Source organism: Polyodon spathula, chromosome 4 (genome assembly GCF_017654505.1).
Source record: "Polyodon spathula isolate WHYD16114869_AA chromosome 4, ASM1765450v1, whole genome shotgun sequence".
NCBI classification, from domain to species: Eukaryota; Metazoa; Chordata; class Actinopteri; order Acipenseriformes; family Polyodontidae; genus Polyodon; species Polyodon spathula.
This window is the reverse complement of record NC_054537.1, coordinates 32907675-32926571: the sequence shown is the minus strand read 5'-3', so window position 1 is coordinate 32926571 and position 18897 is coordinate 32907675. Positions and strand designations below refer to the sequence as shown.

Sequence of the window (18897 nt, the reverse complement as noted above, 5' to 3'; positions counted from 1 at the left end):
TCTAAAGCAGAACTGAATATTCAAACATTAGCATTAATTGTTCCACTAGTAAGTGTGTGTGCGTCTTGTTTTGTTTTAATATAAATCGTTTTTCATAGTTTAACTTTTTGTATTTCAGTGTTCATTTGTAAAATGTGACTTTGACTAGCTTGAAAACACAATTTGCATCATATTAAAGTAAATGAAAACTCTCCACATATTAGGACCTCTAGCAACTATAAGAAGTCATTTTTCCTTAGAGAGGAAGATGACATCAATGACGTGGCTTCTATGGCTGGAGTCAACTTGAATGAAGAGAATGAACGTATCTTAGCCACAAACTCTGAGCTGGTGGGATCGGTAGTAAGATCCTGCAGAGAAGAGCCGTTCCTTCTAACATCTGTTCTGCAAAAGAACATTTTGGAAACAGGTAATGTTTTTTTTTTTTGTTAGCTAATTGTTCTTTTGTTTTGTTTTTTCCATTCCTGTGATGCAGTTTATTTGTTTAATCTTGAAAAATTGACAACCAAGGATTTCGAATCCACCTTCTAAAAAAATATTATTAGATTTGTTTAATATCCTGCTAAGTGTGTTTTGTGTAATTCTCTGTTTCTGTTTCTACTTGCATCTTCTTCTTCTTCTTCTTCTTCTTCTTCTTCTTCTTCTTCTTCTTATTTTTTACCAGGCTTAATAACTAATGTCCATTTTTAACCACTAGTTCAGTGTCCATTTTAAGACATCCTCAGTCGTCGCCCCTCCTCGAGTCAGTTGTTAGGCAGCAGTCATCAGTCCTCAAGGTTTTTTTTTTTTCGGGGAGTGAGGGGTTGGACAGAGTCGTCTGAATCACTCAAACAAGAGCAAAAAAACTTTCAGTGCTTCCATTGAATGACACTTGTACTATGTATACTGTAAGCATTTTAAAAAATACTTAGTTACGATGTGCAACTTCATTATTTGAATTTGTTTGGATTTAAATTGTAAGGCAAATCTTCTCAGCAAACAGACATGTTGTTTTATGTTTTTTTTTTTTTTTAAAACAGTTTCAAAGTTTTTTTTGTTTTTTTTTTAATTTAATTTTGTTATGTAATTGAAAAACTCCCCTTTCAAGAATTATTCCCCAGGACAAAACTATTACAGTTTTAATAATAGGGGCCACTTCATCCAATCTAGAGTAAGGGGAAATTGTTTTGGGGACTTGATTTTATGTTCAATAATGCAATAGACCTGGTTTATAGGTGTAATTTATATTGTCTTTTTTTACATTTTGATGTGTAAAACGTGTTATTTTTAAGACTTCATAATATAAAACAAAGTACCTACACAAACACACACTTTATTAAATCAAAAAATGTTTAAAGACGGGGTTATCAATCAGTTTATTTTTATATGGCACTTTTCACATAAATAAAGTGCTTCACACAACAAAATTTAAATAAAATCAAATATAAATTGAAACTTTAAAAAGAAACAAAAAAAAAAAAAAAAACAGTTATGTATGATGCTCTATGCTGAGAAGCTTTGTCTTACAATCTAAATCCAAACAAATTAAAATAATGAAATTGCCCATCGTAACTTTTAAAGTGTTTTTTAAAACGCTTACAGTATACATATTAAATGCTAAGTAAAGGTACAAACGCGTGCACCAATCAGCAGCAGACATCAGTGTCATCCAATGGAAGCACCAAAAGTTTTTGTGCTCTTGTTTGATTAGGTCATTCGGACGACTCTGTCCAACCCCTCACTCTCCCCGAAAAAAACAAAACAAAAAAACTTGGACTGGTGCCTGACTATTGACTCGAGGAGGGGTGAGGATTGACTCGAGGAGGGGTGAGGTCTGAAGATGTCCTAAAATGGACACAGGAACTGCTTCTGAAAAAGAACCTCTAAAATCTGAATTACTGAAGTCAGGTAGTTTAGAAGGGTAACAACTGCAATTTTTGCCCCTTCTATGTGTACTATGTGTTAGTAAATTTAAAAAAAAAAAAAACCTCTGTACAAAATCACAGAACAATAGAGCAGCTCTAGTGGTCTTGTTTAAAACCTTTTACTTTTCTGAGTATTATTAATTGGATAAGGAACTTGCATTTCTAAATCTATGTGCTGGTAATGTAAGAAAAAAAGAAAGTAAATAATCTGCACTAATGTAAGAGGTGAGAAAAAATAAGGTTGAGTTGGTCACGGGAAATAAGCTGACATACATTTCTACAGCCATACTGCATTTGTTAAATTCAACTTGTAGGTTGATTATCTGCCACTCAAACCCACCTGAATCTGGCACTAACAAGCTGCTTGGGGTTAGTGGTAATTTGCATTGAAAAGGATGTAAGAGAGGACTTTATTGTTGCTGATGCTGACAGTAGCTGGTTTTACTCAAATGTGGCATTGTGCGTTTACCTTTTCTTTTCTAGAGTGTTGTTAACTGTGTGTGATCTACTAAAAGATTATTCTGTATGAGGCTATATGTAAAAAAAAAAAATAATACACTGTACGTTCAAAACTATGTAAATATTAAAACACAAATCTATTTTTGACAATGGTTAAACACTTGTTGGGGAAAAATTGTAAACATTTATTACCTCTCGGAAAATTGTTTCATTTCTAAACTATTAAATCCCTAGTTTGGTATAATCAAAGTATAGTCAGAAAATCTTAAACATTTCAACACCTTCATACTGTTAATTACAGTAGTTTACATCGATGTGTTATTGATGTAATTCATTACATGCATTAATTTGCACAATAAGGTGGCTATATCTTGGTGTCAATCCACCAGCAGGTGGCAGTGTTTATTAAAACAGTGCAGTCACTCTAATTAGATTTTTTTTCTTTTTCTTTTTTCTTTTTGGTATGAAATGCACAGATGGTATAACAATATCTGTCTAGATTGCTTATTGGAGCATGGGCACCAAAATGATTGGTAAAGTCTGGCTTGTTTGTATTACAGTATTTCTTTCATCATCTGAAGTCGCACCCCGTCAATCTTCAGAACGTTTGTTTTTGGCAGAAGATTGACTCCCTCTAGAAAGTTATTTGTTAAAAAATTGATCAAATACTTGCTTATGGCCTAGAGCACCGGTTCTTTCAGCTGTCAAAGCGTTTGAGATGTTAAGCAACTTCTCTCTTGACTTGATGTACTTTATTCGTTTACACTACAATGACAGACATTCACATCATTATGTTTGCTACACCTTAAACACTGCAGTGTTTTATTAAATGTCAGTTTGTTGCATTTTTTTGCAGTTTTGTATTACGGTATATAACAGTAATTGATTCGTTGCTAGTGAAACCTAAATAATTTAAAGTGAACTCAACAGTGAAGATGTTTTTGGTTGTTGTAAGCTTCAGTGACTTTAATCACTACACCACACATGATCCAAGTGCATTTTGAAGTTCAAAAAATAGTGGCATTGGTATTTGTTTGTTGGTCTCTGCATTTCGAATGTATTGCCTATGTTCAAAAATCCTAATGTAGGTGTTAAACAAAAGCCAACTATATTATTTGAAGGTAATTTGAATTGACCTAGCTCGAGAAGTTAAGATTGACCACACTATTTTTAAGAGGTGAAGATATTCCAATATTGTAAAAAAACTACAATACTGCTACTTGCCTAAATCTACTTTTGATAGAGCTGATCAAAGGCCTCAGATTAAGGTGAAAAATGATTTAATTGCAGTAGAAAGCTTCTCCCAGTCCCAGTTAGTTTAGATAGCACAATTTAATAGCGGAAGATCCATTATTAATGTTGGGAATACCAGTAGTCGGCTCCACTTAATCAGGACACTGATAATCGGAATTTCTGCTTAAATGGGACATGGTTCTTCCCAGTGTATTTATGTCTTTTAATTGGGACGCCACTTTGTTTAGTTGGGATACAGTATTTTCAAATGATCAACGGAGATCGCTTTTCAGAGCAAGCCAGGTTCGCTGTGACATGTGTAAATTGCATAAACAAGTGTTTTTTGCCTCGCCTGTCATTTGTGAGTTGTCATCATGTCTGAGAAGCGAAAATGAGTCGGTTTGCCTCTGGATCAGAAGGTTGAACTCTTGAATAAATACATTTGGCTTGTCAACAGCCCAGGTACCTTGCCTTATGATAGTGATTACATTGTTTTTCATTTTATTTAGAAATAAAATAAACAGTACAAAATACTTATCCTGTCATAACATGTGACTCTAAGCATGACTAAGGTCCTCTCATTTAATTGGGACAAGCTGCTTTTTGAGGATATCTTTACATCTCCCTAGGCGTCCCGATTAAAGCGATGCTGACTATTCCTAATTCTGATTTTTATATTGTTATTTATATCCTTTAAGGGGTATATTTATTTTTCTTGCATGCAGTATTGAGCTGCAGTCTCACTGTTTTTAACCCACAAGGTTTTCTTTCATTGACAAGTGATTCCAGGCAAGAACACGTATACCTAGGGAGATTGGATTAGGGAACAGCTACTGAATGTGTCAGTGAATTGATTGCACACAAAAAACACTACTTGAGCAAAGGGATGGGAGATCAATCACAGAGCACAGAGGAATTGTATCATTTTCAATCATGGTTTTATTCATTTTGTAAATGGAAGAAGCTATGTAAGCCTTTTAGTAATGATGCATGAGAGAGCACAACGTGGGTAAAAAGTATTGAGGAGTTTGGTCTCCTTTTATTTAAGTATGTTTGTATGCTTAAAGGTCACTGTGACGACGTGCCCCGCCCCTGTGCTTATCTTTGTGTTTCATGTTGTCTGTTATATGTGAATATAGTGGTGCACGGGATATAAATGGGTCTGTGTAGCACAAGTAATTTATATCCTGTGCACCACTATATCCACATATAACAGACAACATGAAACACAAAGATACGGGGAGGGGTGGGACACACTGCCACAGCCATATTATGGACTGTTGAATTGTGAGCTATATACATGTTTTGGTACGTGTGTACGAAGGTCCTCTTATTGTATATCGTACTGTGGAGTTTAAGAGGGTGTACAGAAATGTTAAACATCTTTATAATCATAATTTAGACTCCCAGCTGTTTGTAAGGTAGTTTCTTATTTGTAAGATAGTTTTTAATTTTTTTATTTAATTGTTGGATAAACACAAACTTTATTATATTTAGTTTTTTTCATTACCTTAATTGCTATTCTGTTAAATGTTCTGGGCATGAAATAGTGCTCCTAAAGCTACACTTCTGCAGAGAGAGTGTTAGGCGTAGGCATTCTGAAAAAGCACATACCTTTTCAGGATGACATTGCATGACAGTGTCCGCACATGGAGAAACTGATGGTCCGCAGAATAATTTGATGGCCTGCAGGCAAAGTTTGCTCATATTCCTGCGTCTGTAACCCCCACCCCAATTTTTGTGTTTCTGTCTTTACATTTATAATGTTCTAGTAGTATTAAAGAAATTTCAGCATACAGATTTATTATTGCTTATATACATTTACATATAGCTTTGTTTACAGTCAACCTCCGTTTTTACATGAAAATAAATTTGGTCTATGGTCTGTGGTTTCAAAAACCAACATAGGCCCGGACCAAATCAAGACTTTGACAACCCGCTAATCGCACTTAACAAAACTGTGTTTAATAGCGTTTCCTTTTTATGAGTAGAAGAAATAAGATACTTACAAAAAAAAAAGAAAACGCTATTAAATACAGTTTTGTTAAGGCTTTGATTTGGTCTCACCCATACACTGCTTATAGTGAAAGTTAGGTCCCGCTGATTTATACCTTGGGATTATTTATATATTTATATATTTATTTTATTATGAATTGTTTTAATACACTGTCCTCAAAAGTAATGTACCTCAACCTAGTATGGACTCTTAAGGAACTGCAGTGATTGCCTTTTTAGCGATGTTTAGACAGTGTTTTTTACTTGATTTTGGCTCATGCTTTATGCCTATGTAATTTCAGTAGGCCTGTATATTTATAAACATGTACAGTATTTAGCATTTCCATCTGTTGGTGGTGTTGACTCTATAACTGGGGTTGATGTGTGTTTGCCCTGTAGGGGGAGGTAAAATCAAAAGCAACACAAGGTGCTTTCTTTTTTCCTCATGCACGTCCTCTTGCTTTTTCAGGCACACTGCTGATGATGCTGTGATGCAAAAAAAACATTTTGGGGAATTTGGTTTTGTCTCCAAGGCAGCTCTGCCCCGAGACACAACTACCTTCAAGGCAGATCGTTGCAGATAGATTTTTTTTTTCCATCAGCGGCTGGGATCAGTAATGTTTATATGCTTGGCTTCAGGAGGGTAGGAGTGAAATTAGTTTTGTGGCAGAGCTTCTAAAATTTTCTACAAAATATTTCCAATAATATGCTTGGAGGAGGAGGGTGAGGGGGACTGTGAAAGATAATGGTGGTTATGATAAAGTGCTATTTAACAAAATATGTTATCATTTAGTAAATGTTACTAATACTTGTAACAACTGGCACAGAGCAGTTGCTTAAATCATTCAAAAATGACTAATGCTATCACCTAAATTACATCAATCCATCTGACAAACAAGATAAGACCAAAACGAGTGGTAGTATATAGAGTGGTGGTTGTAGTTGTTTTCAAAGGCAGGATGAAGGAAGAATAATTAACCCAACACTAACTGAAACATTTCCTCAACAAATTTCCTCCACGAAGGAGGTTTCTGAAATCCTAGCTGGAAAGGAACAGCTTGAACTTGGGCAGCATGTGTCACTAACCTTCTAACTCCTCGAAGAACACGGGGTCAATTCAAACCCTGCAGCAAAGCTTAGTGTATTGCTGCAAGGGTTTTTTCATTGCATTCAATTTATGATTTCCTCAGGGTGATAGCCTAGAAAATTCCAGGCAAGCATGATTATTGGAAGTGTCAGAATTTTGGCCTAATGAATTTAGACCTATAGTAAGTCATTCACAGAGCAGCACAAAGAGGTCAGTGTTGTTGTTTTGTAGAAAATCCCAGTAGAATGTGAAGACAGCAGGCAGTGGGACCTCACCAGAAATCCTGTGTTTGTTCTTTCTAATAACTGCTGCACAGGAAGTGAATCTGTAGGATAGTGGCAGGTTTAAAACAAACAAAACATTTGGTAACTAAATGATCTTGAGCAAATTGATTAAATGTACTCTAAAGCCCTTTCACACTGGCATGCTCTACCTGGGTCAGAACCTACCTGGGTCAGGAACCGGTGTCATGTTGGACGGGACACGATCACACACTGTTTTGATAAAGCAAGTACACAATGACAATGTGAGAATCCGTGCAAAGGAAGCAGCTTGTTGCGCTTCCATCCAAGTTTCTCTGGATTGAACCGTTGGCCCAAATGTTGATTAGAGCAAATATTTCTACGTCCGTGCTGCAATCTGACTCATGCTGTGTCTCAATGTCAATGGCTAAACAGAATAAACATAAATGTTCTTTGCGGAAGTGAAACCTTCACGCAGATGTGGCTGTTTGTTGTTGTGTCTGCTAATGAACGGCCATCATGCATTTGTCTCACTCAACCCGGGTCAAAGCGTGTTGACCCACATTTTGAGGTGGGTCTCTGGGACCCGGGTCAACCTGGCTACGACACAGGTACGTGGTTTCACACTACGCGGGATTGTGACCCGGGTAGCCAGAACCCAGGTCCGGACCCAGGTAGGAGTGCCAGTGTGAAAGGAGCTTAAGAGGTATCCATTTAAAAGGAAAATAAATCCTTGTTTCTTTTCCTTTTAAGCAAACATAATTGTCTAGATATGTTCATGCATTATTGAAAGTCAAGGTTGCCTCTGAGACGTTGAAGTGAAATTTTATTCTCTTGGGGTTTGTTATCCTGAGGTATCTCGTATTTTAGTGTATTTACCTGTCATCGTGCATGCTCATTATTGCATACACTGACTTGCTTTCTGTTGGAGCCAGACTGCATATGTCATTACACATGCTACATTATCATATCTTGTTGGAAGTGATAGTAATAAAAAAACATCAACAAATAAAATGTTCTTATTAAGCAATAGGCAAATGAAGGGCAATGGTGAATAAACTTGCCAATGTGGCAGAAATCCAGTGTGCTGTGATGATCAAAGTACAACAGGGTGAAGGAGCTTTAGGGCACAAAAGTCATACAGAAGAGGTTTAAAAAAAGAAATGCTGCAAAAAGCAGAGGAGAGAGAAATGAAAGGGATGGACAAGGGGAGGCAAATTAAAATCGTAATTCAGCGAAAAGAAAAATTGTTGTTGGAATAGGTAATTAAAAAAGAAGAGAAAAAAAGAAATGTAATAAGCAAACTGATTGCAAAGAAAAACACCTGGGACGGCATTGGTGAAAAATATCTAGCCTGTGGAAATGTGTACATAATGGAAATTGTTGCAGAAAGGGAATACATTATATAGGCTAATAATGATTGGCCTGAGAGAGAAATATAACAGGGGCACATTAATTTAATTTTATTTAAAATTTCAGTGTCGTGACCTCTTCGTTCTAAAAAAGAAATTGAACCAGATTGGAAGAGCATTTGGGGTTCTTGAGGTTAAAAAGTTACTAAAAAACTAACAATAGATTTTTTTTTAAGGAAATATTTCAACAGCATAAACTTTTATTTTCATATTGAAACGAACGGCAATCCCCAAACACAGTGTTTTCTGGGTTGAGCCTTTAACTCCCAATGACTGACCATACATTTCTATACTGTAAGTAAGCTGCATTGTGTTCATTGGGTATGCTGATAAACACAGGATTCCAATTGCTGACTTGTTTGCTTACAGTTGAATATGCAATATTCAACTGTAAGCAACAACAGGTAATGCACTGCAATCTGCGAGATAAAACAAAGCTGGGACATGTGTGTGCATGTATGTATTTATGTATGTAATATATATATATATATATATATATATATATATATATATATATATATATATATATAATAAATGGAATGCCTACGACGCGTGACTAACCAACGACTGCCAAAAAGGTTTGGTACGTATTTATACCGAATTACGTGCTGTTGAATAAAAACACATTAATGACAAACTAATTACGTGTATCACAATTTGAGTGTTGCCTCTCTGACTCACATCAAAAAAATAATGATGAGATGACACGGAATAATGAACAAAAAGAACCAGTAAAAACGGTTTTCGGTCATTTTGCCCCAGCATATATATATATATATATATATATATATATATATATATATATATATATATATATATATATATATATATATATTTACAGTTGCTAAGTTTTTAGCCGTGTTTTAATGTTAATGTATCCGTTTTGGCTAGATATCCCCTGTCGCGGCCTAGCGCATTGCAAAGCCTGCAACTAAATTTTGCCCTTCCCCCGGGTCTAGTACGTTCTCGGCTGCACGTACTCTCATTTTAACTAGCTTCAGGCATTTGAGGTAAATAGCTGAACAGGGCTACAATTCATTAGTTTGATCCTGGCTGGGATAGTATTCTATTATTGTATTTATTGTTGGAAATTTTGAAAACCTCCAGTTTAACAGTGTCCGATGGAGTATTGTTTTCTCCAAAGCGGAAGAATGTTCAATAAATAATTATTTTATATATATATATATATATATATATATATATATATATATATATATATATATATATATATATATATATATATATAAAAAAATGTTTTTCTATGTATTGTTGTGTCCGTTTTATAAGCGGTCCGATTAATGTACGGCTTTGTTGATACAAAGGCACTCAGCTTATCGTCAAGCCTCCAGTCCAACTACAGCCGCATGCTAATGCAGCACAACCCACGCCCTGTCGTGTGTTATCCCATACATACACACACACACACACACACATACACACAGTTGTGCACAAGTCTTAGAGATGTTGCGTTTTGCTACTCTGATGCATTATGAGAATCAGCAATTTACTTCAAGCCTCCATTAGCGTTTTCTACTATTATAACAACCTTGACTTTAATAAAGAAGGAAAAACATCACATCACTTGATTTCCAAGGTGTGGTATCTGAAGCACATATCTCTACAACATATAGTATGCCTGATCCTGTTGCAACTTACATAATATGAAAGGAAATGTTGTGGCCTTTCATTTGATAAGTTACATGCATGCAGTACAAACTATCCGGTAGTTAAACATACATAAATTAAAACAGTGGAAATAGGAAAAGAGTTTAAGAGATATCGATAAATGGAGCGCTGTTTACAAAGAAACAAAAAAATCCCAAACAGCAGAGGGGTTTCGAGACATTTCTTTCAATACAGCTTTTCCTTGCTACGCTGCAACGCTTTGCTGTCGAGACGGCCAGTGAAGAAAGTTAAAGGTTTGCTTCTGGATAACGCGAGCTGGAGTGGAGAGGGGTGGACAGTGCTCAGTTTTCGAAATTAAAATTATTGGTGTTAGTGTATATTTGGTATGTTTCAAACATATTTGCCATAACACTTCTCTTACACTGTCTTGTGCACAAGGTATTCAGTACATATTTTACTGAAGCAATACAGCCTAGAGGTACGAGACACTGCTTTGTATACTATATACCCTGCTCCACACGCTGTAGCGGCACTATGTAGAGTTGCTACGTAGCGATTTGGTAGAGGATTTTAATAACTTTTGTTTACGTAATGTGCATTATACAAATCAAAAGATCGAATTTTGCCTCTGAGTGACATTTAATGTGTGATTTATAGTATTCGCACATTGTCACACCAGTTTCTGTTAACACAAAAAAAAAAAATAATTCAGTGCATGAACCAGTCTGACGAACCTTCGAAGGTTTAAACAATCTTCGAATCCTTAGCTAACGAATGAACCTTCGAACCCAGCCCGACTGTTAGGTCTCCTGAAAGAAACTTATTTTAAAGCAACACCAGTGTGAATGATGATGCAGTAAAATATATATCGTTTTTATATGCAAAAGTGTCTTATTTTGCCATTCCCAAAATTTTGGAATCCCGCCATTGGCCGTAGCATAGGGGGAAAATCCTATTCTAGCTAGTTTATTCTATTTGCATGCCTTTTTCAACTTGTTTGTCACTATCTTCTTTTCTTTTGGCATTGTAATACTGTTTGAATGTACCTGAAGTTTATAGATAAACATCAAGTTCAAGTTTGTGGATGTTGTTTTTCACTTCGATAGAAGCTGTGATCTGGACTATAGAGCTGGTGAAGTGTTAGAAAGTGGTACATCATCAGAATGACCTGTGTAATGTCAGAAAGTGGTGTGCTATTGCAAGTGGTATGTTGTCATATTTTGGTACAGGTGCAATCAATTGCGATCTGATGGGTGTTTTCCTATTGTGAAAATGTGGTACATTTACCATTTAATTATACATTATTTTTTTTGCAAACTTAAACTGGTTCACCGGTGCTGTAGCAATGAATGTACATGTAGACTTCAACACATACACACCCACTTCAGGCTGCAGAACCATATCAACTTTACAAAGATAGAACTATATTTTGATCTCAATGAAAGCAATTGACATGTCTCAATGCACTATTACCGTTTTATAGCATTTCAGAGCATTCAAATAATCCTATGGGTTGGCTGGTAGGGAGCCTGCTACAGGGCTTAAGGCTCATTCCACCAGATCTACTGCTGCCTCAAAGGCTGCTTCCAGGTACATTACTATCCAGAAATCTGCTGGGCAACCTTGAGATACGCCAGAATGCTAGTCTTGCAGCCTTGGTTCTGCAGTCTCTTTTTCCTAATAGGGTGTGAGTCTGCCATAAATGTGGATAGCGTACCTTATCCACGTCCCTAGAAATGAGGGTTACTCACATGTAACCTTAGTTCTAGGATTGGTATATGATGCACATCAAACAACCCACGACCTGGCATATGGCACACAGATTTTTGCTTCCAGCTTGTAAGATTTGATGTCACAGTCCTGTGCTGAGGAGGATACCACCCGTGTCAGTAGGAGGAGCGAGCTTACAGACCTTCTGGCCAGAATTAAAAGGGAAAAAGAATATTATCTCCATGTTGTTCAAGCCTCTCTGAAGCAGTCGACCCTCCAGTGCTACTCCTTCAAATTGAAGAGATTTTCCATTTGGTGTCAGGGCACAGAGATAGACCCCCTGACCTGCCCAGTGGCGAGCATCCTGGATTACCTCTGGTCCCTCCCAGTCAGATCTATGGTTGACAACCCTCAAAGTGTACTTGGCAGCCATATCTTTCATACCATACATGGGCTGCAAATATAGTTCTATTTTTGTAAAGCTGATACGGTTCTGCAGACTGAAGTGGGTGTGTATGTGTTGAAGTGTACATGTACATCCATTGCTACAGCACCACTGGACCATGATGATGGATGTCTCTTATGTCACCTGGAAAGAGTTGCATGTTCTATGTCTTACCTGATGACGGCAGTCTGCAGTTGCTTGTGTTGTCTGGTTTCTTTCGCTGCTTGTGTGGGGGGGGTTCGAATGGTGAGTTAGGGTTAAAAACTGTAACACCACATTTCCTTGCTTTTATATTTATTTATATATATATATATATATATATATATATATATATATATATATATATATATATATATATACACACACACACACACGCACACACAAAGTATGGTGAAAAAATATTTGCCCCATCTAATTTTCTGCATTTTTGCATATTTTGGCACTGAATGTTATCAGAGCTTCAAACAAAATCTAATATTAGATAAAAGGGACCCTGAGTGAACAAACAGCACAGCATTTTGATACTTATTTCATTTAATTTATTAAAGAAAGTTATGCATCACCCAATGCCTCCCGTGTGAAAAAGTAATCGCCCCCTTAGACTCAGTAACTGGTTACGCCACCTTTAGCAGCAATAACTGCAACCAAACGCTTCCTGTAGTTATTGATCAGTCTCTCACAGCGCGGTGGAGGAATTATGGCCCACTCCTTCATGCAGAACTGCTACAGATCAGTGACATTTGTGGGTTTTCGAGCACAAACTGCTCATTTTAGGTCCTGCCACAACATCTCGGTGAAGTTTAGGTCTGTACTTTGACTAGGCCATTCCAAAACTTTAAATTTCTTGTTCTTCGACCATTCTGATGTAGACTTGCTTGTGTGCTCCATTGTATTGCTGCATGACCCAGCTGCGCTTCAGATTTAGCTCATGGACGGGTGGCCTGACATTCTCCGGTAGAATTCTCTGATACAGAGGAGAAATCATGGTTCCTTCAATGATGGCAAGACGTCCAGGTCCTGATGCAGCAAAGCATCCCCAAATTATGACACTACCACCACCATGCTTGACCGTTGGAATGAGCTTCTTACTGTGGAATGCAGTGTTAAGTAACCTGAGAATGCGTTCATTTCTGCACATGCTAATGACATGCTGAAGCTAATAGGTTTCAGCGTGTCACTAGCACGTAGGGAAAATAACACATTCTCTGGTTTATTTTTAGAAGTCCCCCTGAAACCTCCTCAAGGCCCCCTAGGGGGCACAGACCCTCAGTTGAGAACGCCAGCACAAGGTCTCAAAAAATGCATGTTTTATAATGCAATCTTCAATAAGAGTAAAAAAAAAAAAAAAAATGTAAATAATTGTTTTTACAATTGAGAGCAAGGATTTAACATATTGCTCATTCTTCACTAAAGTTAGAACTTTTTAAAGTAATTCTATTAAATGTAATGTTAATTTTCAGTTCCAATGAGTATTATTGTTCTTGCAGTTTTTATTGTTTAACTGCAGGAACAATTGGACTGTGGAGTGGGAGTTAAACTGCAGTTCCAGTGGAATTTGACTACATTGTGGTGTTAATCTTTGAACTGCAGTTTATTTCAGTCTAGTGTAAAACTGCAGTTATAGTGTAATTGTATTACAATCTAGTGTTAATCTGTTTGCAATGCTATTCTATTACAGACTACTGTTAAACTACAGTTGCAATGTGTTTTGCTTCTTTTTTTGTGTTAAACTGCAGTTACAAAGTGATTCTGTTAAATGTAATCTTAAACTGCACTTACAATGCAATTTTACATCTCCGTTAAAAATGTCACAAAAAATTGTCTAGTAAAGAGGGCAACTTGCATTTTTTTTGTTATAAAAGACACACTGCTGAGGTACCAGTGTTGCTAATGGACAAAAAAAAAAATCTATTCCTTAACACTTTTCTAATATGAGTCTGTTTTCAAATGTAAAGGATTTAATTAACGTAAAAGAATGAAAAAACACAGGCTAACAATTAAAGAGAGACAATCGGCCCATTTTTTTTTTTTATGCTCAATCCTTATTGAACAGAAACAAAGACTTCAGATTGTTTTAAATTCGCTGGATGTATCAGAGTGGTAACATTCAAGCAGGCTATAAATTTGGTAAAGTGCAAGGTATTTTTGTCATTTCTAGCAAATATGAACATTAGATTTTTGTAACAGAATACCTGTCAAAAAATATTTGTTTGGATATTTGTCCCAGCTCTAACTATATATATATATATATATATATATATATATATATATATATATATATATATATATATATATATATATATATATATATATATATATATATATATACACACACACACACACACACACAAACATATACACAATCGTCACTGCTTAGAATGGAAGGGTTTGTGTTAACATGATTCACCCACAGTAAGCGATGGACGGTATTTATTTATTTATTGCATTTATATAGCGCTTTTTTTATACAAAAGTATCGCAAAGCACTGTACAGTACTTAGCAGAAAAAAAGAACAAACCACAATACATTTGTATAGCATGTCACACATACAACTGCCACGGTTGGACCATTTAAATAACAGCATACACATAATACAAAAGCAGAGATTTTAAAATTACATTAAAACCCATTAAGATAAGAAAGCCATTTTATAAAAGTGCATTTTTAGTCTTGACTTAAACTATAACGGTCTCAGCTTCCCTGACAAACGAAGGAGCTCTACAAGAAAAAGCCCTACCTCCTGAGTTGCTTTTTTTGACCATAGGAATAACCAGCAGCCCTGCATCCTGTGATCACAGAGTGTGGTTTGGAAGATACATGATTAGTAACTCCTGCAGATAACTAGCTGCTAATCCATTCAGGTCTTGTAAGCTAACAGCAGAATCTTAAAATCGATTCTATACTGCACAGGGAGCCAGTGTAAGGAGACCAGAAGAGGGGTAATATGTTCAATTTTTCTAGTTTTAGTCAGAATTCTAGCGGCGGTATTCTGAACAAGCTGCAAGCAGGATACCTCACATTTTGGGACACCAGAAAAAAGTGCATTACAGTAATCAATTCTAGATGAAACAAAGGCATGCATTAGTCTCTCTGCATCAGATACAGCAATAATGGGTCTAAGAATGAGCTATGTTTCTCAATTGTTAAAAATATACTTTAGTAACTTCCCTAATATGAGTCTCAAATGATAGATCAGGATCAAAGATGACCAAGATAAACAGCGATAATCCGTGCTTGTTGTGGACAGGCATTGTCATCAACCAAAATATATTTTGCCCAGCTGTACCAGCATAAGGTCTTTCTGTCGAATAAAGAATTACATCTTGGTACCAAACAGCAGTGGAAGAGGTCTGTTCATTTAAAGCTCCTCTAGACCTCACACCTGCTTCATGAAACCGTCTGCGAACGATCTATGGAAATCCTAACTCCTGTTACATTTTGAACATCATTTTTTTTTTTTTTATCTGGGTTGAGTTTGTGAAAGGTTGCAGGCATGACTCAATTTGAATTTGTCTATCTTCCCAGAAACTTCACTTTCAAAGACTGAGCAACATGTTATGTCCTCATTACTTAACCAGTGTTAATGCTTAATGCTGAGACAGTTTTGTGGGTACATCAAACTGCTTTAAAAATTAAAAATACAGGGTCACTCTGTATATACCTCAGTTTAACGACCACTGTCTAACTGCATTAGGTCTTTAAATCGTATCACTGTTTTTTAGTTGTTCCGACCCTTCGTGTCATTGCTACTATGTCATATTTAAATTGCAGTTGACTAACACTTAGCGAAACTTACAAATGGTTGAATACCTGCTGCTGTATATTTACCTCTAACAGCCTTATGACCTTGATCCAGTAATATTCAAGACCTGTATGAGATGTGGTTTACTTTGTATTCTGAATCTGAACATTTTATATCAATGGTGCTGATGACTGAGTTAGGGGTATTATATGAATCGTATCTGGACTACATCTTTAACTTAGAAAGGTTACTGATTGCGTGAGTCAGTAGACAGCAGTGGTCTCAATTCTTAGAAAGGTGCTGTAACTGCAGATTGCCGAGTTGCTCGTTAAATTGCCAGCAGCTTGATTGGACTTATTAGTACACATTGAGTAGTCTTTCCCCAGTGGCTTTACATTGGAAAACCTGGCTGTTTAACAACTGACAAGGAGTGAAGCTGTACGAGAAGGATAACTGAGCAGCACTGATGACTGAATGTTTTCTGTTGTTGTATGCAAAGGTAAATGTTCGTGTCATTGCCTGGCATGTTCTCTGTCAAACTTGGTCAGATGCTTACTAAAAAAAAAATGTTTTGACTCTGTTAACCTGTGAGTAAGAAAAGACAAAGATCCAGGTTTATAGTCCGCAATTCCAAGCTACAATACCTTGCAGGCGAGTCACTCCAGGGACTTTCTTAAACTTTAATATCGACCCATTCGTAAAACAGTTAAGTGGACTCCGTCACTGCTGTGTGGGTTTGGATCTCCAATTTTGTAGATGATGCACAAATTGGAAGCAGAGAGTTTGCAGATTTGTAGAGTTTGTAGATTTTTCAGATGGAGATGCAGTTCAGTACTGACAAATCCTTGGAGTACACAACTGAACATTTGAGTATACAGTTGAATGGGAATCAAAGCAGTGTAAAGGGATTTGACAGTTATATCACAAACATCCCAATAGTAAATAGAAAACAAGTACTAGTTGATCAAGGATAAGACTAGATTTCACTTCGGCAGGATTCAGAGTTTAACACACTGGCAAAAATTGAAAGATGCAAAAAATAATGAAATAGCACGTAACCTAACTCTGCCTTTTTTTAAAAGGCAAGATATAAGGAGAAAGGAAACAAAAAGGGAAGGCTGCTTTGGGCCTAATGTTAATTTTAGTGTTCCTAAAATATACTTTTGTGTTATATTTTACTGTAATCTATAAAGAAGAAATTATTGGTCCTCAGGGGCCACCAACAGTCTAGATCCTTGTTTGAACCATTTCCTAATAATCTATTAACATTTTAATTAGTCATCCCCCGTAAGGGGAGCTTGTGTGAGTTTGCAAACCCAACCTGCCGCTATTGTATGTAATACTACTAATGTCTCATCTCCATAAACTATTTAAGCTGGCAACTTCAACTTCTCAATGTAATAGAAACTCTGCAGGTGTTTTTTTAGGGTAATGTGTTTTGATTTCTGGATGATGAAGACCTAATGCTTCAAGATGTCGGCTTCATAAATGGTACACACAAATATTTTAGGTCAAGTTCAGTCATGGGTGTCTGACAGGGAGACCCTGTCGTTGGTTCTGGAGTTCGTGTGTCTTTATGGAAGCAGCTGGGACAGATCTTTTTCGAATTTCCATAAGTTATTCTGCTGGGATAGCTTTGATTTTTGTTCACAAAAATTCCCATTTCTAGTAAACGCTGTTTATTATTTATTTATTTTTGGGGTCTACGTGAAAATGCTGATTTAAACATGTGCATTTTCATGTCACCATTTCACAATTTTCTCTGTGCTTGGGAATGAGGAGAGGAGGGATAGACAAGCTGGAACTTAAGATTTGATGCACCAGCTCAGCTAGTGCATGCCATTCATGCAGGCATCACAGAGTATAATCTGTGAGAGAACTCCCATCTGCTGTCACAGAATGTCAATGTGATTATTCATATCTATTGAGTGAGTAGTAAGCTTATTGGTAACGTTCTTTTTTGTGTGGCATAAATACATTTTTAAGTCATACAGAATTATCCATTGACTGACGATTAGTTAATAAAAGCAGTTAATAGGTATGTAATAGTGTGTGTTTGTGTGTACCCACCATTAGATTGCCATTGCAATTCTATGAATATGTATGTTGTTAAGTTTATTAAGTCCTATGTTTGGCATTTTTCTGCTCCAACAAATCTTTGACATAATGTAAAACATTGTTTATTAAGTTTTAGATAATACTGATATCTTGTAATTAAGGGTGCGCTTTTGGTATGGACGGTCACGGAAAGGCCACCAAATAATGTAGGTTTAGCTACATCAACATACACAAGAGCTTTTAAATTGTACAGCAAAACCAATAACATAAAGACATATTTATTTATTGGGGTCTTACGCTTTCTTATTATAATTTATCTGGACATGTAGAATTGTTGAATAGTTGAATAGTCTGTGTAGTTTTGAGTGTGACCTGAAACTTGTTGTTGGAGGCGGGGCATCATTCAAGCAGGCAGGGAGTGGATTGGCTGGTGCGGAAAGAACTGAAACAGGGTTGGGAGTTTGACTGGCTGGTTTTGAGGGAGGCTATTGTTTGGATCCAGCTGATGACAGAATTGTGGACCAATTGTGGCTTCCCTGTTGATTTGCTGTCCAGAAGCTGCGAATTGAGCTTTCATTATGGTGTCCTGACACAGACATAATTTTGCTTGTCTCTAGACCAATGTCAAAAGTATGTTTAAGTAGCTTTTTATGTTTTCAGATGTAGATTACAATGTTAAGGGAAGAAGCCGATATTTATACGCGGATTGATTTTAAAATGTAATTCACAGTTAAGCCCTTCAACGTTCCAGCGGGCTTCTATGCAAAGTAGAAGCCCACTAGATCTGGAAGCTGATTGACTGTTCGCACTCAATCGTTTCTCTCTCTCGCTCACATTATTAAAAGTGTTGATAATTTTAAGTGCTGAAAAGTAGGCTAGCTACAAACCTCTTGGTGTATTTTAAAAAGTTTTGTTGTATTAACAATGCACAAGTTTGAGATTAAACAATACATTATTTCTGATAATGATACTTACTGCTTTTA

At 36.4% G+C, this 18897-nt stretch overlaps 1 protein-coding gene across 1 annotated transcript in view; it reads left to right on the top strand.

Annotated features, from left to right (window-relative positions):
- LOC121314436 (transcription initiation factor TFIID subunit 4-like) overlaps nucleotides 1-18897 on the top strand; it is a 57758-nt gene that overhangs the window by 10611 nt on the left and 28250 nt on the right. The window contains exon 11 of the mRNA XM_041247707.1: nucleotides 240-409. Coding sequence (XP_041103641.1) covers nucleotides 240-409 — 170 coding nt within the window. The remainder of the gene's footprint in view (nucleotides 1-239; nucleotides 410-18897) is intronic.